The sequence below is a fragment of the Dipodomys spectabilis genome, unplaced genomic scaffold (assembly GCF_019054845.1).
Source record: "Dipodomys spectabilis isolate Male_0828 unplaced genomic scaffold, ASM1905484v1 ptg000090l, whole genome shotgun sequence".
Taxonomy (NCBI): Eukaryota; Metazoa; Chordata; class Mammalia; order Rodentia; family Heteromyidae; genus Dipodomys; species Dipodomys spectabilis.
In genome coordinates this window covers 364,753-391,445 of record NW_024870767.1, presented here as the reverse complement: position 1 = coordinate 391,445, position 26,693 = coordinate 364,753, and the positions used below count along the sequence as shown (strand labels likewise).

General features: G+C 41.8%; 1 protein-coding gene across 1 annotated transcript; it reads left to right on the top strand.

Moving 5' to 3' along the window:
- The first annotated feature begins 1,260 nt into the window (after window positions 1-1,260).
- Window positions 1,261-21,686, top strand: Slc25a31 (solute carrier family 25 member 31). Its single transcript, XM_042684809.1, has 6 exons — window positions 1,261-1,504; window positions 7,407-7,534; window positions 13,733-13,850; window positions 14,445-14,599; window positions 17,119-17,244; window positions 21,351-21,686. The coding sequence occupies exons 1-6, from the start codon at window positions 1,267-1,269 to the stop codon at window positions 21,549-21,551; spliced, it is 966 nt and encodes a 321-aa protein (XP_042540743.1). The 5' UTR covers window positions 1,261-1,266; the 3' UTR covers window positions 21,552-21,686.
- Window positions 21,687-26,693: the final 5,007 nt, after the last annotated feature.

Sequence of the window (26,693 nt, the reverse complement as noted above, 5' to 3'; positions counted from 1 at the left end):
ATTCTCCTATCCCCTTTGTGCAATATTGGTTAAAACCATTGCTCAGGATAGAAAAACCAATTTAATTAAAACAGAAAAGGAATATTTCGAGTATCCTCTGGGAGGAGCAACTAAATATGAGAAATTAATTGGAAAAATGATCCATGCTAACCTGATTTCTAAGAGATAATGGTTCTGGGGGACTGGTAATGGTAAAAACTAAAACTCAATTTGAGGGTTCATTGCTCTGCACGTTTCCACTGCTAAATTACCTTCCAGTCAAAGCCCACCGCCTCCAGACGCCTTCCCAGCAGGAGGGCCCAGCCCGGGGCCTGGCCGCGTCCCCGCAGGAGAGGACCTGGAGCCCAGCCGCGTCCCCCGCAGGAGAGAGCCCGGCCCCGCCGTCCTGGCCGCGTCCCCGCAGGAGAGGACCTGGAGCCTGGTCGCGTCCCCGCAGGAGAGGACCTGGAGCCTGGTCGCGTCCCCGCAGGAGAGGACCTGGAGCCCGGTCGCGTCCCCGCAGGAGAGGACCTGGAGCCTGGCCGCGTCCCCGCAGGAGGAGAGGGCCCAGGCCCCGCCGGCCTGGCCGCGTCCCCGCAGGAGAGGGCCCGGGTCCCTGCTGGCCTGGCCGCGTCCCCGCAGGAGCAGGAGAGGACCCGGGCCCCGCCGGCCTGGCCGCGTCCCCGCAGGAGAGGGCCTGGGCCCCGACAAACTGGCCGCGTCCCCGCAGGAGGAGAGGGCCCAGGCCCTGCCGGCCTGGCCGCGTCCCCGCAGGAGAGGGCCCGGGCCCCGCCGGCCTGGCCGCGTCCCCGCAGGAGGAGAGGGCCCGGGCCCCGCCGGCCTGGCCGCGTCCCCGCAGGAGAGGGCCCGGGCCCCGCCGGCCTGGCCGCGTCCCCGCAGGAGAGGGCCCGGGCCCCGCCGGCCTGGCCGCGTCCCCGCAGGAGAGGACCCGGGCCCCGCCGGCCTGGCCGCGTCCCCGTAGGAACGGGCCCGGGGCCCGGCCGCGTCCCCACAGGAGGACCGGGCCGCCCGAGGTGGAGGCTCCAGGCCCCTCGACGTGGAGACGCCGCGGCGCCTCTCAGGCACCTCGCGCCGCGTGGCCGGGTGTCAGGAGTCACGTGTTGTGTCGGGCCGGCGGCCGTTAGACGCGCCTGCGCAGCTCTGTGGGAGTCGCCGCCGGCGCGCAGATCTCCCGGCGTCCTCAGCGCCACTTTCCCGCCAGGACCAAGCTGCAGCGGTTTTCTCTCCCGGCCCCTGCGACTGCCGGTTCTGACGCCTCCTTCCACCATGCAGCGCGAGTCCGGGAAGAAGAAGCCAGAAAAGGGGGAGAAGCTGTTTGACCCCGTGTCCTTCGGGAAGGATCTGCTGGCCGGCGGTGTGGCGGCGGCCGTGTCCAAGACGGCGGTGGCGCCCATCGAGCGGGTGAAGCTGCTGCTGCAGGTGCAGGCGTCGTCCAAGCAGATCAGCCCCGAGGCGCGGTACAAGGGCATGGTGGACTGCCTGGTGCGGATTCCGCGCGAGCAGGGTGCGTACTGCAGGCCGCGCCGGCCGGGTCCCCCGGCTCCCCCCCCCCCCGGGTCCCCCGGCTCCCTCCCCCCACACGGCCCCCGCCGGCCGGGTCCCCCGGCCCCCCCAACCCCGCGGCCAGGTCCCCCGGCCCCCCCAACCCCGCGGCCGGGTCCCCCGGCTTCCCCCACACACACACGGCCCCCGCAGGCCGGGTCCCCCGGCCCCCCCCAACCCCGCGGCCGGGTCCCCCGGCTTCCCCCCCCCCCCGCCGGCCGGGTCCCCCGGCCCCCCCCACCCCGCCGGCCGGGTCCCCCGGCTTCCCCCCCACCCCGCCGGCCGGGTCCCCCGGCTTCCCCCCCACCCCCGCCGGCCGGGTCCCCCGGCTTCCCCCCCACCCCGCCGGCCGGGTCCCCCGGCTTCCCCCCCACCCCGCCGGCCGGGTCCCCCGGCTTCCCCCCCACCCCGCCGGCCGGGTCCCCCGGCTTCCCCCCCACCCCGCCGGCCGGGTCCCCCGGCTCTCCCCCGGGTTCCCCGGCTTCCCCCATGGCCCCCGCCGGCCGGGTCCCCCGGCTCCCCCCCTATGGCCCCCGCCGGCCGGGTCCCCCGGCTCCCTCCCTATGGCCCCCGCCGGCCGGGACCCCCAGTGCCGTGCCGGCCACGCAGACGGTTGCCTCGGTCTGGCCAAGAAGGCCTTAAATGCCGCCGCTCCCGCACCTCTCCCTCCCGCGGGTGAGGAGATGCTTGCATCTGCCTGGGAGGGCCACGGCGCGGCGGGCCACGGCGGGGCCCTCCCACGGCCCCTGGCCAGGCTGAGAGCTGGCCGGCCTTCCCTCCGCCCAGCCAAGGTGGAGCGCGGGCCACCGAGGTGTGCAAGCTAAGATTCGAATTACCAACTCTCTTTTGGCAGCAGGCCCTTTTCTTTCTTCAATGTATTCGTCATGGATTTGTTTTTCCCGAAGACTGAAATGATTTGAAGAAGTGTGTTGTGGAACACTGCTGAAACAAACGGCTTTTTTACGCTACCTAAGGTGATAGGCTCATCAGAAATCCTAGCCACACTTACACTTGGGTTCCACTGAGTGGGTTAAAGAAAGACACTGGACCTATTCTATCTTTACACGAAATAGACCCCGCTCTCTACTTTACTGCTAGGTCTCGGGTCTGGTGCTCCCCATGCAGAGTCCCGGAGGCTGAGCAGGCGGCCAGCCAGGCCACATGACATTAGCCTGCCTCTAAAAGAAAACTTCAAAAACAAAACCACACTTTTGTCCTTAGGGTTGTAGGAAAGCTCTGACGTATATGGACTCCATTGATTTTTTTTTTTTTTTGGTCAGTCGTGGGGCTTGAACTCTGGGCCTGGGCGCTGTCCCTCAGCTCTTCAGCTCAAGGCCAGCGCTCTGCCACTTGAGCCACAGCACCACTTCCGGTTGTCTGAGTGGTTCATGGGAGAGAAAAGTCTCACGGACCTTCCTGTCCAGGCTGGCTTTGAACCTCGATCCTCAGATCTCAGCCTCCTGAGTAGCCAGGATGATAGGCGTGAGACACCGTGCCTGGCCTCCAGTGAAATTTTTTTTTTAACAAATGCTTTCTTTTTAAAAAATTTAATTTTAAATGGTAGCAAGGAATCAGACCCAGAGCCTCATGCATGCTAGACAAGCATTCTACCATTAAGCCACATTCCTAGCCTCCAGTGAAATTTTTTTTAAATAACTTTAATGGTTATTTTCCCCTTTCTTTTATTTATTTATTGTGTATGTGGTACCAAGGAATCGAACCCAGGGCCTCATGCATGCTAGGCAAGCATTCTACCACTAAGCCACATCCCCTGCCCTCCAGTGAAATTTTAAAAGCATCTAACTGTATTTAAAACTTCCATCTGAGAGGGAAGCAGGAAGATTACAAGTTCATGGCCAACATGGGCTTTATAGCAAGGTCTGTTAAAAATAAGATAAAAAGAATGCTCATGTGGGAGCTAAGCTCACATCTTCTGTAATAAGTGGTTTACATCTCCCCATTCTCATTCATTTTATTAAAATTTCCCATTCTCTCCAGGGATTGTACATGAAAGGCATATGCCTCTCTCCTGAGTTGTATTTAAGACCCTGCCAGATAAGTCTAGGCCTTTTTATTGTTAGCACCTCTGCTTTAAATATTTAGGCAAATATTCTGGCCACATTGTGTTGACCAGTGCTGGTTTATTTTGTATTTTAAATATTTAGAAGGTTTTTGTGGTGTTTTAAAAAATTAAACACTTGGGCTGGGAAGGTGGCTCAGTGGTAGAGCGCTTGCCTTGCATGCCTGAGGCCCTGGGTTTGATTCCTCAGCACCACATAAGAAAAAAGAAAAAAGCTGGAAGTGGCGCTGTGGCTCAAGTGGTAGAGCGCTAGCCTTGAGCTGAAGAGCTGAGGGACAGCGCCCAGGCCCAGAGTTCAGGCCCCACGACTGGACCAAAAAAAAAAAAAAAATTAAACACTTAAGCTAAAGCATGTTCAATTCTAACTTGTAACTTTAGTGTTTTGTTGTTGTTGTCTCAGCTTTTTTGCTCAAAGATAACAGTCTACCACTTGAGCCACAGTTTCACTTCCAAAGTGTTGGTAGTTAACTGGAGATGAGAGTCTCAAGGACTTTCCTGCCTAAGCTGGTTTTGAACGGAGATCCTTAGATCTCTGAGCTAAGATGACTAGTGTGAGCAACCAGCACCTACCTAGAGTTAATTTTAAATACTATCCTGATGACTACTTATTTATCCTCCAAGATGTGATGATTAGAAGCAATTTTTTTTTTTTTTTTTGTCGGTCATGGGGCTTGAACTCTGGGCTTGGGCACTATCCCTCTGCTCTTCAACTCAAGGCTAGCGCTCTACTGCTTGAGCCACAGCGCCACTTCCGGTTTTCTAGAGGTTTATTGGAGATATGATTTTCACCGACTTTCCTGCCTGGGCTGGCTTTGAACCCCTATCCTCAGATCTCAGCCTCCTGAGTAGCTAGGATTACAGGCGTGAGCCACTGGTGCCCAGCTCAGAAGCAAAATTTTAAGATGTTTTTCATTACAGACAACTCATTTTAAAAATCAGTGTGACATAGACTATGCTAAGGAATCAGTAACTCACAACATGGTGGATATTGCCACCTAGAAGCATTTTGGAAACTCATAGGGACTTACTTAGTACAGAGGGATATAACCCTAAACTTAAGTGATACAAAGTGTAAGGGTGAGGAATGGTACATGTCCTGTACACAGTGTTACCATCCACTGGAAAAGCATGTTTGTGGTTATCTAAGCCTAGCACCTAACTCAGATTTACTTCTGAACTATCTGGGCATACGTAACTTTATAAATTTATTACTTTCTATTGAATCCTTAATTTGTTTTTTGGTTTTTTTTTTTTTTTTGGGGTTCGGTCGTGGGGCCTGAACTCTAGGCCTGGGCGCTGTCCCTCATCTCTTCAGCTCAAGGCTAGTGCTCTACCACTTGAGCCACAGCGCCACTTCCGGCTTTTTTCTTATGTGGTGCTGAGGAATCGAACCCAGGGCCTCATGCATGCAAGGCAAGCATTCTACCACTGAGCCACCTTCCCAGCCCTGAATCCTTAATTTGTAAAAGACTGACTTGCATTTTTTTCAAACTCATACTAGAAGTATCCTATTTAGATTATCACAAACTATTTGATCATTTGCCATCCAATAACAATAACCAGGATTCTAGGGAAGCTCCATATTATAATGACAACTATGAATTTCAAGAGTTACATACATAGATGTGTATTATTAATTATGGGAGTTCATCGGTCATGGAGAATTGAGATGAGAAGACTATTGATATCAAAAGTTTCCTTCATGTTAAGATGCAGTGCCTCATGCATATAATTTCAGCTATTTAGAAGGTGGAGATTGGGATGGTACAGGCCAGCCCAGACAAAGAAATCAGTGAAACATCATCTCAATAAAATGAGTATGATGGCACATATTTGTTGTCCAAGCTAACAGAAAGCCATAGGTAGGAGGATGATAGTCTAGGGCCAGCCTCAGGCAATAACATGAGAAACTACCTGAAAAATAACTAAAAAAAAAAGAAAAAGAAGACTGGGTATGTAGCTAAACACCTACTTAGCAAGCATGAGGCCATAAATTCAAACCCCAGTAGCACCCCTGAAAAATGGTTTCTTTCAGCAAGTGTGGTGTGATCCCAACTACTCTGGAGGAGGAGTCAGGGAAACAAATTTCCAGCCATGCTGGAAAACCAGAGCAAAGTAAGCAGGACCCTATCTCAAAAAAAAAGGAGGATGAGTGAGGAAAAATATAGCCGTCCCCCCCCCCCAAACAGTAAAACCCATGGAGATTGTTTAAGAAGAGAAAATGGGGAGAGAGACCACCTTCATGCTAGTCTGGAGGTGTGGTTCAAGTGCTAGCGTGTGAGTTGATCAAACAAGCCTCATAAGCTTAATGCCATGAATTCAAATTCCCGTGCCAGAAAAAAAATTGCAGCCAGTATGATGGCTCACGTTTATAAGCTCAACTTCTCATTTTGGTAGTGATTAGAAGAACCACAATTGGAGGTTAGACAAGGGGAAGTTAGCATGGCAATATCTCAACAAATAAGCAGAGTATAGTGGTACTCTTTTATAATGCTAGCTGTGCAAGGTAAGTTAGGAAGACTGTGGTCCAAGATTGACTCCAGGCAAAATATCTGGGCAGTATTTAAAAAAAAAAAAAAAAAAAGTAACATATCTGGGAGAATGAAATAGTGGAGCACCTGCCTACAAAGCATAAGGTCCTCAATTCAAACTCTAGTACCTAAAAACCAAACAACTGCAAAAAAAAAAAACAAGGGCTAGTACCATGACTTCAGTGATAGAGCACATGTCTAGCATGAAATGAAGAAATCCCTAAATTCAATCCCTAGCATCAACAACAAAATATTAGTCTCTCACTAAGACCTCTAGAGTTTTTCTTTTTTCTTTTTCTTTTTTTTTTGATGAGTGGCTGAACTCTGGGCCTGGGCGCTGTCCCTCAGCTCTTCAGCTCAAGGCTAGCGCTCTACCACTTGAGCCACAGCGCCACTTCTGGCTTTTTTCTTTTTGCTTATGTGGTGCTGAGGAATCGAACCCAGGGCCTCAGGCATGCAAGGCAAGCGCTCTACCACTGAGCCACCTTCCCAGCCCTATAGAGGTTTTCTTTAATTGAAAAGGATCTCTTTTCCTAAATTCCAGCTCTCATTCAAAATGGCTTCAGAACATAAAGACAAGAGCACTTAGGCTTCTTTTATGCCTTTCTCATTCTTATGGGTATACGTACAGAACAATAAATGGATATATGTGTTCTTTCTAACCTGCTTGTAATGGCTTTATCATCACAGGAATTGTATATGAAAATCTGAAGGTGAGATACACAGAGGAGGGCGGGGGAAGCGAGCGCCATTCCTGGGGTTTAAACTCAGGTCCTGGGTACAGTCCCTGAGCTTCATTGCTCAAAACTTGCATTCTGTCATTTGAGCCACATCTCTACTTCAGCTTTTTGGTGATTAATTGGAGGTAAAGTCTTGTGGACTTTCCTGCCCGAGCAGACTTAGAACTGTGATCCTCGGATCTCAGCCTTCTAAGTAGGAATACAGGTGTAAACCTGATGTCGGGCTGAAGATGAAGTTAAAGATTGCTAGACTTTGAGAAATGCTAATGGGCTTTGCTTTTCTACTACTAAAGATCTCTGAATTCAGCCGATAATGCTTTCTATAGGCATTTACTTATCCAAAACCCTTTATTTGAAATTAACAAAATTGAAACAGGCTGTTTAGAGTTAGTAGTAAACTTTTCCTTATGGGAAGAGTATGCTTATAAAATGCAAAATCAAATTTGTTAAAACCAGAAATTCTTTAATAATAATGCATTATAGGTTTATATTCATATATGTTTACCTCTGTAGGTTTCTTCAGTTATTGGCGTGGCAATTTGGCAAATGTTATCAGGTATTTTCCAACACAAGCTCTAAATTTTGCTTTCAAGGACAAATACAAACAGCTTTTCATGTCGGGAGTTAATAAAGAAAAACAGGTATCTATATTTCAGTTTCTCTAAAATTTTGTAAGAAATCGTTGAATTTGTCTTGTGATGTTTTATTTGTGGAGGAAGTATTCTAATGGTGGTGGAAATAATAAAACTGAATATTAACTTCACAAATTTATATATTCAGTTACAAAAAAATATCAAATGAATTCTATTAGCTTTAACAAGTTTCACTGAATCTCTCACATCTTTAATAATAGAGAAATCTTTTTGTCTCAAGGCAGTTTTCTAACTATTAAATGTAATTTTCAGCTTATAATTACTGATTTTCTTAAGCATTAAAAACAGGAAGTACATATTTCCCATCACTAAGGTAATTTATTTCCTAAAGTACTAATTTTTTTTCTTTGTAAGTCAGTATCTGTTTAGCTGCAATTGAAATGTGTAGGAAGACCAAATCATCAACAGGAAAATGATACATTTAAGGTAGAAAATTCTGGGTTTTTTAAAAATTGAAAGTGCTTTTTATTTTTCAAGGTATATAAATTACACATTATTTGTCCTGATTCCTATTTGTTTTTATGTGTCCAATACATTGTAATTACATCATTTCCAGGGTCTTCCCCTCACCCTTACAAAATCTCTGTTCTCTCCCTCTATTAACTCTTTCTCTTCATCTTGTTGTTCCTCATCCCTACCTCAACCAGGCTATTGGAGCAGATAATTAAAAAATAATTGCTGCTGGGCGCCAGTCTCATGCCTGTAATCCTAGCTACTCAGGAGGCTGAGGATTGCAGCTCAAAGCCAGCCTGGGCAGGAAAGTCCATGAGACTCTTATCTCCAATAAACCACCAGAAAACTAGAAGTGGTGCTGTATCTCAAGTGGTAGAGTGCTAGCCTTGAGCTGAAGAGCTCAGGGAAGTGCCCAGGCCCAGAGTTCAAGAACCACCCACCACTGACAAAAAAAAACAAAAAAAAAAGCAACTGAGCACCAGTGGCTCACGCGTGTAATCCTAGCTACTCCGGAGGCTGAGATCTGAGGATCCCAGTTCAAAGCCAGCCCGGGCAGGAAAGTCCAAGAGACTCTTTATCTCCAATTAATAACCAGGAAAAAAACAGAAGTTGTGTTGTGACTCGAGTGGTAGAGTGCTTGCCTTGCTTTGAAGCTCAGGCTCAGAGTTCAAGCCCCACAACCAACAACAACAACAAAAAAGCAACTGCTGACTGGGGTGCTGGTGGCTCATGTTGTAATCCTAGCTACTCAGAAGACTGAGATCTGAGGATTGCAGTTTGAGGTCAGCACAGGCAGAAAAATCTGTGAGACGCTTATCTCCAATTAACCAGCAAAAAGCTAGACCTAGAGGCGTGGCTCAAATAGTAGAGCACCAAACTCAAGCAAAAAAACAAACAAGCAACACCCAGGCCCAGAGTTCAAGCCCCAGGACCGACCAAGACAACAAGAACAGCAACCAAAAAAAAAAAAAAACCAACAATTTCAGCAACTTGAAAAAAGCCAAGCAAGAGTACAAGGTCCTGAGTTCAAGCCCAGTATCAGAACACACACACACAAAATAAAAACTGTGGAACATTTCTTTGTGTCCTTTAATTTCCTTTTTATACTCATTTCCTTTTTTCATACATTTATTTCACTTAAAATATTTGTTGTTATTGTTGTCAGTTGTGGGCCTGAACTCTGGGCCTAGGCGCTGTCCCTCAGCTCTTCAGCTCAAGGCTAGTGCTCTACCACTGAGCCATTTTCCCAGCTCCATCACTTAACGTTTTTACTGAATGCTTTTCACTGCCTTTTATCTTGTAGAGGGCCCAGAGGTAACTGAGGAAATTATTTAGACTTAGAATTAGATTTGGATTTGAGTTCTGGCATTGTTCATTTAGTTGTGTTTGTTTTTGAGAGTCACTTTTCTAATTCCTAGTTTCCTCATCTGATAATTAGATATAATAACATCAACTTCAAAATTTCATTGTGAAGTTTAGATGAGATTGTATTTGATGTGCTTAGCATAATGTTTGTCTTATAAAAATAGGTATTAAAGATTCTCACCTTTTTAAGCTGACAACTCTAATAATTGGAAGTTTGGGCTCAGACTTTTCTGTGTCAAGGGTCCTAAAACTACCCTGTGGTTTAATGATTCATTAGAATGATCCATAAACCTCAGAAAAATGGTATAAACTTTGAATGTGAAGCTCCCCTCCTCCACCTACACATAGGCTCAAGTATTGAAGTGTTGGTCTCCAGCTTGTGTATTGATAGGAGAATGAATCCATTGGTGAAGGTTCATACTAAATGGGCTATAAGGAGCCAGGACCTGAATGTATGTCTGTGAAGTGCATATTTTGTCCATGGCTCTTTCCTGTTATTCTCTGTGGCTCCCATGCTGCCGTGATCTTCTGCCTCACCATGGCCCTGGAAACAGCCTAGCCAAAGGACCCTAAATGGAAACCTCTGAAACCATGAGGCAAAATAAATCTGCCCTCTTTTTGTTTATGTTGGGTATTTTGTCACAGCACTGGAAAGTGACTAAAGCTATTTTGAGGTTTTGTTTGTTGGTTTGCTTTCTTTTGTTTTACAGTGCTAAGGATTAAACTGAGAATGCTACACAAGTACTCTACCATTAAGCTATATCCTCAGCCATATCATGGTTTATTACAACAAAAAGATTCCAGTTACAAGCAGTAAAAGGGGAAGTAGCACATAGCAAAGAGTCTAGGAGAATCCAGATACAAGCTTCTAGTTCTCTTTCCTAGTAGAGTTTCATACTTCTCCCAACAACTCATGACAAAACATGAGATGTGTTCCCAACCCAGGGAGCTTCCTGAAACCTTGGTGCCTATTCAGTCAGTTGCACAAGTGTAGAATGTAACTGACCATAGCTACTCAGTATCTAGTCCCCTTGACAGGTCAGACTTAAAGCCTACCTAAAACCCAGGCACACCATAAATCACAAATGTTAACACAAATATTCCAGTAATTCATTGACCTCATTCCATTGTAGACCTTGAAATGGCTTGATAAATGTGCTCTATCCCACTTTGATGGCAATCTGACACCAGGACTGCCCACCAAGGGACTTCCCAGAAAACATAACTTTCTGTGACCCCAGAGATAGGCCTGATGATGTTGGTCTGAGCTGTAGATCCTGAAACAACACTATGATAGGATGGATTCTAGCCTTCCCTGCCCAGCTGTGGACTATGAACATTCAGCCTGTCTAAAGACCCACCTAGTGATCCGCCAGGAACCAGATGGAAGAAGCCACTTCTGTCAGCACTTGTAGTATAAGTACCACCATTTTAAAACCATAAAGCAGGGCTGGGAAGGTGGCTCAGTGGTAGAGCACTTGCCTTGCATGCATGAGGCCCTGGGTTCAATTCCTCAGCACCACATAAGCAAAAAGGAAAAAGCCGGAAGTGGCACTGTGGCTTAAGTGGTAGCACGCTAGCCTTGAGTTGAACTGCTGAGGGACAGCGCCCAGGCCCAGAGTTCAGGCCCCACAACCGGACCCCCCCAAAAAAAGCAAAAAAAAAACAAAAAACAAAAAAAAAACCATAAAGCAGTTTCTCATAGCAGAAGCTCTTGGATTAAGGTTTTGAAGACAGTCTAGTCCACTCAAGGACTAGATAGGATCCCCACCTGCTAGAGATCCTGTAAGAGGCATACCAACTGCAGTCTCCACTGAGGACACAGAAGCAGACGTTATTTGGATCTAATGCCACAATACTGGAAACAGTACCATCTGAAACTAGTATTGATGAAACTAATCAGTAAAGACTTAAAGGTTCCCACAAAACAATGAAAGGCAACATGGAAAATAAAAATTAGACAAACAACACCGCCAGAGGAAACTAATAAAGCTCTAATAACTTGCCCTAAAGAAATAGAGATATTAAACGTGTAAAAATAATTTTAAAAATCTTAAAGAAACTTAATAAAATGCAAGGAAACAGGAAACTAAAGTAAGAAAATAGTGCACAAACAAAGTGGAAACTTACTGAAGTAGAAAACAAAAAAGGGCCCAAAGTCAGATGCTAGTGGCTCACATCTATAATCCTAGCTACTCAGGAGGCTGAGGTGTGAGGATCATTGTTCAAAGCCAGCTCCAGCAGGAAAGTCTGTGATACTCTTCTCTCCAATAAAAAAGCTAGAAGTGGCACTGTGGCTCAAGTGGTAGAGTGTTAGACTAGCACAGAGAGGCTCAGGGACAGAGCCCAGGCCCTTAGTTCCAGCCCTACAACCAGCCAAAAAAAGGATAAATAGAAATCAAGTAACTAGAAAGAATGGTGACAGAAATGAAAAACTAAATAGCTTCAACAATTGATTGATCCTGCAGAAGAAAGAATGAATGAGTCAGCTGAGATTGGTCAATTAGAAAAAATAAAAATTGAGTGAGTAAAGCATGAAGACTTATAAGACACCACCAGACATTCACAGGTATGAATTGCTGGAGTATAAAGAGGAGGAAAATAGAGCTTTTTAAAGAAAATGATCTTGGATCTTCAGATTAGAGCTAATTATCAGATTAGAAAGCTTTGAAGACTCCAAGATCAATTTAAAAAGTAATACTCAGAGCCACATTATAGTTAAATTGTCAGAAGTCAAACCCAAACAATCTTGAAAGCATCCAGAAAGAAAAAAGTGTGTATAAGAGCCCTTATAAACCTATGAATGGGGTAGGGGTATGACTTAAGTTTGCCTTACAAACATGAGGCCCTAAGTTTAGACCCTAGCACTGCCCAAATTAAAAAAAAAAAAAAGCCATATGGATGGACTTCTCAATAGAAACCTTGTAAGCTGAGAGGGAATGGGATGCATATTCAAAATACTAAAAGAAAAAAAACAAATCATTCATACTATATCTGTTAAAAGTCCTATAATGATGGGTGCACACGCACAAACACACACACACACAACTGGCACTGGTGGCTCATGCTTGTAATCCTAGCTACTGAAGAGTCTGAGATCTGAGGATTGCTATTTTGCTATTTGAAGCCAACTCTGAGGGGAAAAAAAAAGTCCTTAGATTCTTACCTGCAATTAACTGCAAAAATCTAGAAGTGAAACTATGGCTCAAATAGTAGAACACAAATTTGAGGGGAAAAAAATCTGAGGAACAGTGACCAGCCCCAGAGTTCAAGCCCTAGTACTGGCACGAGGAGGGGGGAAAAAAGCCTCCCCAGAGAATTCTTTACCACCCTTGAAAGAAATGCAAAAGGGGATTCCTTGAGTTGAAATTAAAGGACACTAACATCACAAAACATACTAAGGTATAAATATCACTGGAAAAGGAACATACAAATTGAGAATATTCTAATAATGTAAAGGTCATACATACATCATTTTTTTCACAGTTGCCAGACAAGCAAGCTCTACCACTTGTGCATGCCTCTGGCAATTACAGGTTTATTTTATTTTTGTTCTCGCACTTTTACCTGGACAGCCTCCAATTACAATCCTCCTCCCTTGCCTCTACATTAGCTGAGGTTAAGTATGCCCCACTGGGCTTGTACGTCATTTTTAATTCTATTGTGTCAGCATCTAAACTACATCTCACTTGAGGGGATGGAGCATTTGGGCTAGGTGGAGGAAAGAAGTGTAATAGGATGGTGACACTAATCAAAAGGCATCGTATGCATAAATTGGCATGTTGAATCGAAACCTCTTTGTACTACTATTGAAAGATAATGATAAAAATAAGCAGGAAACAAAGGATAGGGATTAGGGGTATATCTCAGTGTTAACAGAAATTGACTAACATGTGAGGTCTTGTTTTCCATTCCCAACATTACAAAAAAAAAAGATTACATGGGTCTGAGGATATGCAGGAAAATACTTTGGTAATATGGTATGCATTATCAGACGTTTGTTTTATAAAAGCAGCTTGTGACCAGACTGCTGGCTCACTCCTGTAATACAAGCTTCTCAGGAGGCTGAAATTTCAGGATCAAGGTTCAAAGCTAGTTTGGACAAGAAAGTCCATGAGGCTCTTAACTCCAGTTAACAAAAAAATGCAAAAAGTGGATCTGTGGCTCAAGTTATAAAGTGCTAGACTTAAGCAAAAATGCTCACGGATAGTTCCCAGTTCCTGAATTCAAGCACCAAGATCGGCATACACACATAAAATAAGTGCCTTGTAAATCTAGTTTTATTTTGTTTATGTTTGATAAGAGTTTATGGATATTTTAAGTTAATTCCATAGTTTAATAAGTCTTTTCTTAATTAATACGTTTCAGTTCTGGAGGTGGTTTTTGGCAAATCTGGCTTCTGGTGGAGCTGCTGGGGCAACATCCTTATGTGTAGTATATCCACTGGATTTTGCCCGAACCCGTTTAGGTGTTGATATTGGAAAAGGTATGATATTTTTATAAGTATTCTTTCTTTTTTGTGTTATGTATTATAGAAGTAGGCTGTTTCATCATTATTGCCAGATATAGTCTAAAAATTTTATTCCCAACAAGTTTAGAATTATAGGGACTAAAGTATGCTACTTTTTTATATCTTATAGAGAGAGGGATTAGACCATTGCATTGAAAGCCTGACACAAAGCCTGCATATAACTTGGTTTCATTTTTTTCACTTAGATCTCTCCATATACCTTATTCTTGTCTACATTATGGTTACACTTAAGTGAAATGTACAGGTTTCCCTTATCCTTTTCCCAGTTTTTTTTCTGTAGTAACTTCTGGCAATTTTAGTGAAGTGTTTCAATTCAGATTGCTTGAATTAGATTGCTTTTATGATAAATTAATTTCAGTTTATTTCTTGTAAAATTCTACTAGAAATCTTGATTATACTAAAAAAATGCAAGAGTCTTGTTTGTGTCTTCATGTTAGATTTCAATTTGGCAGTTTCAGTATTTAAATCTTTAAAGTGTTTGATTTACTTTGATTAAAATGTATATTTAATATATAATGTTACTTATAGTTTTTAATGGTTTTGTTTTAGGTCCTGAAGAGAGACAGTTCAAGGGTTTAGGTGACTGTATTATGAAAATAGCAAAATCAGATGGAATTATTGGCTTATACCAAGGATTTGGTGTTTCGGTTCAGGGCATTATTGTGTACCGAGCCTCTTACTTTGGAGCTTATGACACAGTTAAGGTACCTTGAGGATTTTAACTTCTGTATATTAGATGATTTCCTTTTATTGATTGTTCTAATTAGTAATATATTCAGCATATATGATTTCTTTCTTTCTTTCTTTCTTTCTTTTGCTGGTCCTGGGACTTGAACTAGGGGCCTACACTCTATCCCTGAGTTTCTTTTGCTAAAGGCTGGCACTCTACCACTTGAGCCATAGTGCCACTTCTGGCTTTTTCTGAGTAGTTTTTTGGAAATAATAGTTTCATGGACTTTCCTGCCCAGGCTGGCTTCGAACTGTGATCCTCAGATGTCAGCTTCCTGAGTAGGTAGGATTACTTACAGGGGTGAGCCACTGGCACCCCCCTTTATGATCCTCTTTTTTTTTTTTGGTAGGTTGTGGGGTTTAAACTCAGGGCCTGGGCACTATCCCTGAGCCTCTCTATGCTCAAGGCTAGTGCTCTATCACTTGAGCCACAGTGCCATTTCTGGCTTTTTCTGAGTAGTCCACTGGAGAGAAGAATCTCACAGACTTTGCTGCCCAGGCTGGCTTTGTACCTCAATCCACAGATCTCATCCTCCTGAGTAGCTAGGGTTACAGGTGTGAGCCACTGGCACCTGGTCTTTATGATCCTTTCATATACATTTTTAGGTGATAAAATCAAAGAGAAGAAATTCTATTTACCCATGCATAATTGCCATAACCTGATTAAATGTAAATATAGTGTGGATCTGACTTTGTGTATAAAGTATGTATCAAGATATATTGATACATACTTTATAAATATAAAGTATATGTAAAATATATATATCTTCTGTGAAATTTTCACTGTATGTACATCATGTTGCTTGTGGAAATTATACCTAATTAGGCTTATATCCTAATCAAAATCTTTCACCTAAAGACATCTAACGTTTTCCTTATTTTATTTTAACTTTATTACATAGAAAGTTTATTACATTTTTTACATAGAAATAGTCAATTTACTATTATTGTGGGAAATTTGAAAATTTTAATTAAGTAAATGTTACTATGGCTTAGTTATCTGCTGGATACTGTTTCTGTGTTTTATTCTCTGGGTTTCTTGAATTTTACCTCTATTTCAGATTTTTTTTTTTTTTTTTTTTTTTTTTTGGGTCCGGTCATGGGGCCTGAACTCTAGGCCTGGGCGCTGTCCCTCAGCTCTTCAGCTCAAAGCTAGCGCTCTACCACTTGAGCCACAGTGCCACTTCCGGCTTTTTTCTTTTTGCTTATGTGGTGCTGAGGAATCAAACCCAGGGCCTCAGGCATGCAAGGCAAGCACTCTACCACTGAGCCACCTTCCCAGCACCTCTATTTCAGATTTTAATAGCACTTCCTTTAAGAAAAAGAAAAATGATGATAATGGCTACTGTGTTTAAACTATTACTTAGTTTTAGAAATCTTATACCCTTTATGTTCTGGAATGGCTTAAGAATTCTATTTGGAGGATAAGTAGCTTAGGAATGGTTAAGTAATTTATTTAATAAACAACAAGCAATAACCTTTTATTCTAAGTCACTACAGCAAAATACTTCCAAAGAGAAATAATGAAATTGTTATCAGCGTTATTTAATAAAGGAGATTAAACTTAAGGAAATTTTTATAATAATATATATCTGCCCTTCCTCAGTATAGATGTAATTGAATCTCATTTTTACTGTTGTCTGGAAAGATTAGTTTTAGTTTTTAGACAAATATGTTAATAGAAAAAAAGTATCACAGATTTTTTTTTTTTTTTTTTTTTTGTCGGTTGTGGGGCTTGAACTCTAGACCTGAGCGCTGTCCCTTAGCACTATCAACTCAAGGCTAGTGCTATACCACTTGAGCCACACCACCACTTCCGGTTTTCTGGCAGTTTATTGGGATAAGAGTTTCACAGGCTTTCCTGCTGGGGCTGGCTTTAATCTGCAATCCTCAGATCTCAGCCTCCTGAGTAGCTAGGATTACAGGTCTGAGCCACTGGCACCGGCTTCACAGAAAATTTTATGTGCACTCCATCTCTACTTTTCCCTGTTATCTCCAGTGGTAGTTGTGAAATGTGTGTTTCTTCACTAGCTTAGAGCTTTAAAGCTGATTACCAGAGTAATTGTAACCCCTCTGTACAGTATGTTCTCAAATAAAATAAAATAAAATTTAAAAAAAAAAAAAAAAGCTGATTACCAGATACCAACTACTGATGAAAATAGCTATCATTCTTTCTCTTTTATTTTTTTTCAACTCCATAAGGAAGAGACATAGAAGATTTGGTTTGATTAGTGGCTGCTACCTTCCCAGTTTTAGGTGCCATTAGTAACAAATCCCTTGTAATAGCAAGTATGCTCTTTTTTCTAAATATACCTTTGAAGTTTAGTCATATAAATCATTCTTCTTTGTTATTGTGTCTGTTACTATTAAATCCAACTAGTTTTATTGCATTTTACGTATAATTATACCTCTTATACATTTATAAGAATTCTTTTGACTTAAGAAGTTAAGATATTTTAGAAAATTGGTTACTTGATACATTTTTCTTTCCTAGGGCTTGTTACCAAAACCAAAGGAAACCCCATTTCTTGTCTCCTTTATCATTGCTCAAATTGTGACTACATGTTCTGGAATACTCTCTTATCCCTTTGACACAGTTAGAAGACGTATGATGATGCAGGTATTTCATATTTAACTTGCAAACTTAATTGAATGCTCTACTATTTCTGATATGCATGTGTAATGTATTGAAATTTCAGAGAGATTTTCACTGAAAGAGAGCATTTGTTTTACTTAGCTAAAATAAATATGTACTATTAAATTTTCGTATACGTGTTACATTCTTTTTCATCCTAAAATGGCATCAGCCAGCTGAGCAACTTCTCTGGCATCAGAACAGAAATGCCTTCTACTCTGAAAGCACATAATGCTTGGAGGGTAGAAGTGGATGAAAGAGATTGGATGAGTATGTATATCTTACACTGGAATATTAAGGAGAATAAGTCCATTGTCAAGCCATTGGCATAATTATTAGTTATAGTTTATTTTGATAAAAGCAAACAATTTTTAACTCCAAGGATGAAAGTTTATAATTGTTTGTGTTCTAAATATAAATCCCTAAACCAAAATTTTAAAGATTTCAACTATAACCCCTACTTGTTATTTCCTCAGAAAATATCAGAATACTTAATGTGCTACATTCTGGTGACACTAATAAGATAGAACCTGTACCCAAATCATAGCCTAGTATTGAAGACATGCAATTAATAGAAATGTGTCAGTTCCAGGAATGCATAGAAGAGGGATGCCCACAGACTTTAGGTGGTCCAATGTGACCTTCTAGAAAATCGCAGTAAATAAGCTATCTTTAGACAGGAAGAGAACATTCTAAGCATAGCAGTGTGGAAAAGTACAGTTTGAGAAGTTCACTATAGTCATTCACATGTTTTACAAGGGCACATGAAAATAATCACACCAGAAAGCTAAAATAGAAATGTAGTGCCTATGATGTGTCATATACTGTGCTCAAAACTATCCAGTGAGATTAGGTTACTATCATTGTTTTTACTTTTTGTTGTTGTTGGTGGTGGTGGTCATGGGGCTTAAAGTCAGGGCCTAGGCATGTTTTTGCTCAAGGTTAGCGCCCTACCACTTTGAGACACAACTCTACATCCAGTTTTTAGGTGGTTAATGAGAGTTAAGGGTCTCATGGACTTTTCTGCTTGTGCTGACTTTGAGCCATGATCCTCAGATCTCAGCCTTCTGGCTTTATCTCTGTAAACATCCTGGAAGAATCAAGGAGGGCAAATAGAAGTATAACCTCTTACTTGACTTGTGGATTACCTTCAGTGCTTGGTTCCTTTTACATATTCCTATAATTAGTTCTAGTTTAACACATATACACTTTTATAATTTAATTGATATATGTATTTATGGGTCACAGTCTGATGTTTCATTGCATATATACATGTACTCAATCAGAATAATAGCATATTAGTCACTTCAAACATTAGAACGTCAAGCATGATGCCAGTGATTCACACTTGTAATCCTAGCTACTCAAGTGGCTGTGAACTCAGGATTGCAGTTCAGATCAGCCCAGGCAGAACTAGCAAAAAGCCAGAAGTGGAGCTGTAGCTTACATGTTAGCATGCCAGCCTTGAGTGGAAAAGCTGAGGGAGAGTTCACTGGTCCTTGAGTTAAAACCCCAGTGCTGGCACCAAAAAGTAAAAAATTAAAAAAAAATTAGAATATCTTTATAGTGGGAATATTCAAAATCCTAAGTTTCATGATTTTTTTTTTGCCAGTCCTGGGGCTTGAACTCAGGGCCTGGCACCGTCCTTGAGCTTCTTTTGCTCAAGGCTTGTGCTCTACCACTTAAAGCACAGTGCCACTTCTGGCTTTTTCTGTGTATGTGGTACCAAGGAATTGAACCCAGGGCTTCATGCATGCAATGCAAGCACTTTACCACTAAGCTACCTGCCAAGCCCATCATGAGTTTTTGACAGCTATACTTTGACTAAGAAAATAATCATTGTTTTGGGAAGTATTTAAAGATGGAATGTGATATAAACAACTGCTTTCCACCTGATAACACAAAAAATTGGAGATTCAGGCCAGGCGCCAGTGGTTCATGCCTGTAATCCTAGCTACTCAGGAGACTGAGATCTGAGGATCAAGATTCAAACCAGCCCAGGCAGGAAAGGCTGTGAGACTCCTACCTCCAATAAACCACCAGAAAACTGGAAGTGGTGCTATAGCTCAAGTGGTAGAGTGCCAGCTTTGAGCTGAAGAGGTGAGGGACAGCGCCCAAGCCCAGAGTTCAAGCTCTATGACTGACCAAAAAAAAAAAAAATTGGAGATTCAAATTAATGTGTTAGAGATGCTATAATAAGTACAGGTCTCACAGCTCTAAAGGCTTGAAATCTAAGACCAGGGTATTAGTTTCTTCTGAGGGCCTACCTCAGTTTGTAGATGGCCATCTTCCTCCTGATGCTTTTCATGGTCCTTCCCTGTTGCTCCATATTAGGGTCCATTCTAGTGATCTTATTTAACATTAATTATCCTTAAAGACTGTCCAAATACAGTCCCACTCTGAGGTACTTAAGGGCTTAGTTTCCAACCTATAAATTTGGAGGAGACATATTCAATAATTAGACTGTTTCATTTTTATATTTTATTTTTATATTCTACAACTTTGTTATTCTTACTAGAAGTGCTAACTTATATATATATATTTATATATATATATATATATATATACACACTTTGAGGATTATTTACATGCATAAATGTCTAATTGGCAAATAATGATTATCTCTTTTCAGCTGTTACACCTTTAATATTTTCTGCACTCATTGAGACCTCTAATTCAGTTTTATAACAAAGAAATAGTAACTGATGATCTTTTTGTTTCTGCTTTTACAGGGGATACCTTCAATGTTTTATGTTAGCTGGCAGGGAGGGGAGAGGGGAGTTGTAATTATTATCATGTTATAGCAGTTCTTTTCTGTTTGTGGTTTACAGCTTTTCCTGTTCTGGGACTTGATCTCAGTGCCTCACCTGTGCCTTGGCTTTATTGCTCATGGCTGGCCCTCTACCACTTGACCCACACCTCCATTCTGGCATTTTGCTGGTTTTTTGGAGATAGGGTCTCTAACTTTCCTGCTCAGACTTTGAATCATGATCCTCTGATCTCAGCCTCCTAAGTAGATAAGGTTTTAGGTGTGAGGGTTTCAATTTTTATTTTATTTTATTTTGGTCATGGGGCTTGAAGTCGGGGTCTGGGTGCTGTCCCTGAGCTCTTTGGCTCTAGGCTAGAACCTACCACTTTGAGCCACAGCATCACTTAATGGTTTTCTGGTGGAGCTAAGAGTCTAATGAACTTTCCTGCTCAGGCTGGCCTTGAACTGTGAGCCTCAGATCTCAGCATCCTGAGTTGCTAGGATTACAGGTGTAAGCCACCAGCACCCGGCATCTTTTAACTTTTGATATACTTATTTTGTTTATTCTCTATTTCCTTTATTGTTAGTGGTTATTTTGTTGTTTATTAGTCATATATATTTAGGGGGGTGGGGGATGTCCGGTTGTGGGGCCTGAACTCTGGGCCTGGGCACTGTCCCTCAGCTCTTCAGCTCAAGGCTAGTGCTCTACCACTTGAGCCACAGCGCCACTTCTGGCTTTTTTCTTTTTGCTTATGTGGTGCTGAGGAATCAAACCCAGGGCCTTATGCATGCAAGGGAAGTGTTCTACCACTGAGCCACCTTCCCAGCCCCTAGTTTTATATTTTTAAAAAATGTTTATGTTGGCCATTATTTTCTTTTCTAATACTAATTAATTTCCTTATAAATTACTATTCATTTCCTTATAAATTACTATTCATTACTATTCATCTTACAGATATAGATAAGAAATTGTGTTTTCTTTGTTTTTATGGTACTTAATTTGGAATCCTTTGTGCTTTCTAGGCAGGTACTCTACCATTAGAGCCATGCCTCTAAGCCCAGTTTTCAGAATTTTCTGAAAAGTGTCTTTCTAATATCAAACTGTTATTTCTCTATGTTTTTTGCTCTTAAATTTTCGCTTAACTGTGGTGTGATAAAAAGATGAATCATAGTCTGTGGAAAGCCATCCTTTGCGATTCAGTCAGCTTTCAATGTCTGAAAGTGAGGTAAGATACGCTCACTAACTCAACGTAGTGTTACTGTTATCTATCCTTAGTGCTGCTAGAAAGCAACCTTAAAAGATAACAAGATAATACAAAAGTTTCTGTCTTTCTTTATACAGAGTGGTGAGTCTCAGCGGCAATATAAAGGAACCTTAGACTGCTTTATGAAAATATACCAACATGAGGGAATTGGTGCATTTTTTCGTGGTGCCTTCTCCAACATCCTTCGTGGTACAGGGGGTGCTTTGGTGTTAGTGTTATATGACAAATTTAAAGAATTTCTTAATATTGATATTGGAGGTAGTTCATCAGGAGTTTGAAAAATGCATGCATTTAAGTTATTAGGCATACAAACCACAGCGATGTGATAGTGTATTTTGATAGTGTATTATTACTGTCAGTATTTCTTACAGTGCTAATTGTTTAATAAAGCATAAGATTTTCAAGGATTTAAATATTAAAAATCAGATAAATGTGAATTTCCCTTCTATTTGCACTCAAACATTTCAGTGAGAAATTTTACTTTTATGTTGTATATGTTGTTTCTGTTAATTTAAAATTCTTTTCTTACATGTATGATAAAAATTAAATTATATAATGCTGAAATCTAAGAAACTCTTTTTAAGTAGTTATTCATTTAATGTTTTCCCATTTTTTAAAAATCATTTTGCCTAACAATTATTTCTTAAAGGTTATCAAAAGTTACCATCATAATAACTTAGACATAAGCTTGCTTCTACATCTCTACTAATATAGTACTTATAGTACTGTAAAGCTTCTGAAAGGCACAGATTATAGATCTGATCATTAAAAAATAATGACTTGGGGGGAAAGGTGGCTCAGTGGTAGAGCACTTGCCTTTGCATGCATGAGGCCCTGGGTTCGATTCCTTAGCACCACATAAGCAGAAGGAAAAAAAAGCCGGAAGTGGCACTGTGGCTCAAGTGGTAGAGTGCTAGCCTTGAGCTGAAGAGCTGAGGGACAGCGTCCAGGCCCAGAGTTCAGGCCCCACGACTGGACCACCCTCCCTCCCCAAAAATAATAATAATGACTTAAATGACAATATACAACTGAAGTTGGAAGATAAAATATATACAATGATTTGTCTGCTAGTCTTTAAACAAAGTGAATCTATTATCTTGGAGCAAAAAAAAAAATTCCTTACAAATTAGTTTTAACTTTCTGTATTGATAATAAAGGAAGTTTAAAATTGTTATGAGGTTTTTTCTCTCTAACATTACCTAGTAAGTAGAAACAGCAACTTTTCTGTCAGGTTCATTTTGATTTTTGTCTTCACAAAACAAAACCACTGTGTAGCCCAGACTGGCCTCAAAACTTTCAGTCTTCCTTCCTCAGCTTCCAAGGTGCTAGGATTATGGGTATGCACCACCACCATGCCTAGCTTTTGTCTTTTTTTTTTTTTTGCTGGTACCTGGGCTTGAATTCAGGGTCTCAAATTCACTATGCTTAGTTGCTCATAGCTGGCATTACACCACTTTGAGTCATGTTACAGCCTGTGTTTTTGCCCATTAATCTAGTCTCACAGACTTTTCTGTTGAGGCTGGGTTTGAACTGAGATCCTCAGATCTTAGCCTCCTGAGTAGCTAGGATTGTAGGCATGAGCCACTGACACCTAGGTAGATTTTTCTTAAAGATATATGTTTATCAAGCTGAGCATGGTGAGACCTGCCTGTAATCCAGACATTCCAGAAGAAGACTAAGAGTTCAAGACTATCCTCTCTCTCTCTCTCTGTCTTTCTCTTTCTTTCTCTCTCTCTCTCTCTCACACACACACACACACATTTCTCTATGAAGAAATAGAAGCAGCATTCTCAATGTTTTATAGAAAATTCTTAGAAAATGGAATACTTGAAATACTTTAAAGTTTTACATATTCCGTATTCTTACAATCTAGTAAAGTTATAATCTAGAGTTCATACCCTAATAAATGGGAAACACAAATAATAATAGAATGTAGAAAGAAACAATAAAAGAAAGTAAAAAGTGCTAGCATCATGGCTCACACCTGTAATCCTAACTACTCAGGAGGCTGAGATCTGAGGATCTCAGTTCAAAGCCAGCCTGGGCAGAAAGTCAGTGAGACTCTATCTCCAATTAATCACCAGAAAACAGGAAGTGGCACTGTGGCTCAAACTGGTAGAGCCTTCTCCTTGAGCAAAAAAATTCAGGGACAGGGCTCAGGCCCTGACTTCAAGCCCCATGGCTCCTGGTAGGGTGGGGATAGAACAATGTCCTAAAGAGAGGCAATAGCACAATGGCTGAATGAAGTAGAAAAACTAACAGGAAAAAGGGTTGGAAAGTAGATTCGCAGTTGTCTTAGTTCATTTTGTACTACTAGAACAAAATATTTAAGACTGGGTAATAAAAAAACAAAAAACTCGTTTCTCAATTCTGGACATATGAAATCAAAGCACCAATGTTTAAGTTATCTGGTGAGGGTACAACTCCCACAAAAGACAGATTGTTGTTCATCTCATGGCAGAAGTGCTGAAGAGCAAGCCTTCTAAGGTCCTTAATTCCATTAATGAAGCAGAAACCCTTATGGCCTAATCAATTTAAAAAATTTTTATTATTTTAAAGGTGATATACAGAGGAGGTTACAGTTACATAAGTCAGGTAAAGAGTACTTTTTTTTTTTTTTTTTTGTCCAGTTGTGGGGCCTGAACTCTGGGCCTGGGCGCCGTCCCTCAGCTCTTCAGCTCAAGGCTAGCGCTCTACCACTTGAGCCACAGCACCACTTCCGGCTTTTTTTGGGGGGAGGGGGGGGGTCCGGTCATGGGACCTGAACTCTGGGCCTGGGCACTGTCCCTCAGCTCTTCAGCTCAAGGCTAGCGCTCTACCACTTGAGTCACAGCGCCACTTCCGGGTTTTTCCTTTTTTGCTTATGTGGTGCTGAGGAATTGAACACAGGGCCTCAGGCATGCAAGGCAAGCGCTCTACCACTGAGCCAACTTCCCAGCAAGAGTACATTTCTTTATGGACAATGTCACTTTTTCCTTGCTCTTTCCCAGTTTCCCCCTCCATTCTCACCCACAAGTTGTATAGTTCATTTGCTACCTAGTGTCTAGTGAGTACAACTGCTGCATGTTTAATCTTTCTCTGCCATTTCCTAATCAAATTGTAAAGGCCTCACCTCTTAATACTGTCATATCAAAGAAGACACAGTCAAACCATAGCAAGGACAAAGCTGAAGGAAGAGCTGTAGATCTGAAGAATGAAAATTTCAGGTGGTAGAAAATCAGTGCCTTTTTAAATCAGGTGATAACAAAAATCAAAGCAATGCTTTGGAAATACTGATTTAACACTGTAATGGGCGGGGGGACGAAATGAGAACAAATTGAAGTAGAGATTTTGTATCTTTACATATTTATTGCAAAGAATGTGTTACATATCTAACAGCATGGGAGATTGTGCTAGATGTGGAAGTTAAGTCTAAACTATAAACGTAAGAAAAATTGACCAATAAATGGTACATTTAGGGGGAGAGTTCCGATGGTATAGATCCTTTGAACAACTAATAAACAGCCGAAAAAATGAATAGCAGGACTCTGAAACTTGTTTGGGTGGTAGGCAGATGGAGAAAGGACAGGCCAATACATATGTGTACCTATGTGAAATGAATCCATGTAACGAGGGAATAGAAGGGATTGGGAAAGAAGAGAACAATGGAAGGGGTGACATAGATCAAGATGCATTGCACTCATAATCTGGCTTGTTGAATTGATACCCTTTGTACAACTACTTAAAGGTAGTATTTTAAACTACTTCAAATTACATTTATTCTTAGATATGTACATGAGATATTCTGTGCAACTTTCCTTCATGGACAAAACTTCACACAGAACTCACCAACAGGTACTCCAAAACTAGTAGTTTAAGCTTTGAGATGAAACCACACAAGTGAATACAAAAGTCCATGTTTCCTATGCAGAATGCATGATCTGGTCTTGGGATAGGAGAGGTTACCAAATTCATGGCTACAGATAGCTATGACAGAGAGAAATGTCTTTGAACATCTGAGTACTATAATCTACATTAGATTATTTGTCCTTTCTTGCTCCCTTGAAAACACCAGTAGTCCAATTTCAAATGACTATAGTCATGAGTTAGCTACATGTAGTAGGTAGACTGAATGGCCATTCAGTAACCTAAATTGTGGAGAGATAGGTGACCAAACATGGATTACTACATTCATGTTTCAGAGTAGAAAACTAACAATGGTAAGGCAGTAGTGTATACTCTCAATGAAAATATATTGTTGGCATTCATAATTCATATGGCCAAAAAGGACTAGAAATATGATGTATTTTATTCTATAACAAAGTGATGGACAAGCTGCACTTAATATTTGTAAACATCATCTGAAGTTTCTGAGATTGATGATCATGTCTACATAATAGGAGATGTTGTCTTTAGAACAGAAGAGAATATTAGTCCTGAAAAGAACACCTGGACTTAAATTGTAGCATTGAACATAGCTAGCCAAGAGCTGGAGTGGCAGTTCTTAACAGATAACTGTAGAGGGAGCTTTGGTTGTTTTCATACCATCCTTTGTGTGGTGCTAGATCATCCAACTAGAAATGATTATGGGAAATATGACTTCTCCAAAGAGAAATCCTGGATAGCAACTGAAGGTAACATTTATGCAGTAGGAGGATTTGATGGCAATTTCTAAACACAGCAGAAGTCTAAAGATTTGAGCCCCTATACAAAGATTTTCTAGTTTTAACAAATTCAAGATCCTCTCAAAGCAGTAATTGTGTTTAATAGGTACATTTGTGACTAAAGTGGCTATAGATGTTGCCACAGCAAAACAATACTTCTGTATAATATTAAACTTGTCTTTTTTGTGTGTGTTTAGAAGGGAATTCAAAAATGAAGGTTTTGGGCTGGGAAGGTGGCTCAGTGGTAGAATGCTTGCCTTGCATGCATGAGGTCCTGGGTTCGGTTCCTCAGCACCAAATAAGCAGAAAAAACTGGAAGTGACGCTGTGGCTCAAGTGGTAGAGTACAGTCTTGAGCTGAAGAGCTGAGGGATAGTGCCCAGGCCCAGAGTTCAGGCCCCATGACTGACCACCCCCTAAAAAAGGTGTTGCGTTTTTGTTGTTGTTGTTGTTTTCTTTGAAAGGTGATATTTGATTTGAACACATCAAGAAGTTCCTTCTCCTCAATATTTGTTTTGCCAGTTTACACATTTGTTGACTTGTCCCTCAGTGTTTATTATTAGGCAAGAGGGAAAAAAAAGTAGCTTTTTTCAGTTGTGGGGCCTAAACTCTGGGCCTGGGCGCTGTCCCTCAGCTCTTCAGCTCAAGGCTAGCAACCTACCACTTAAGCCACAGCGCCACTTCCAACTTTTTCTGCTTATGTAGTGCTGAAGCATCGAACCCAGGGCCTCATGCATGCAAGGCAAGCACTCTACCACTGAACCACCTTCCCACATAT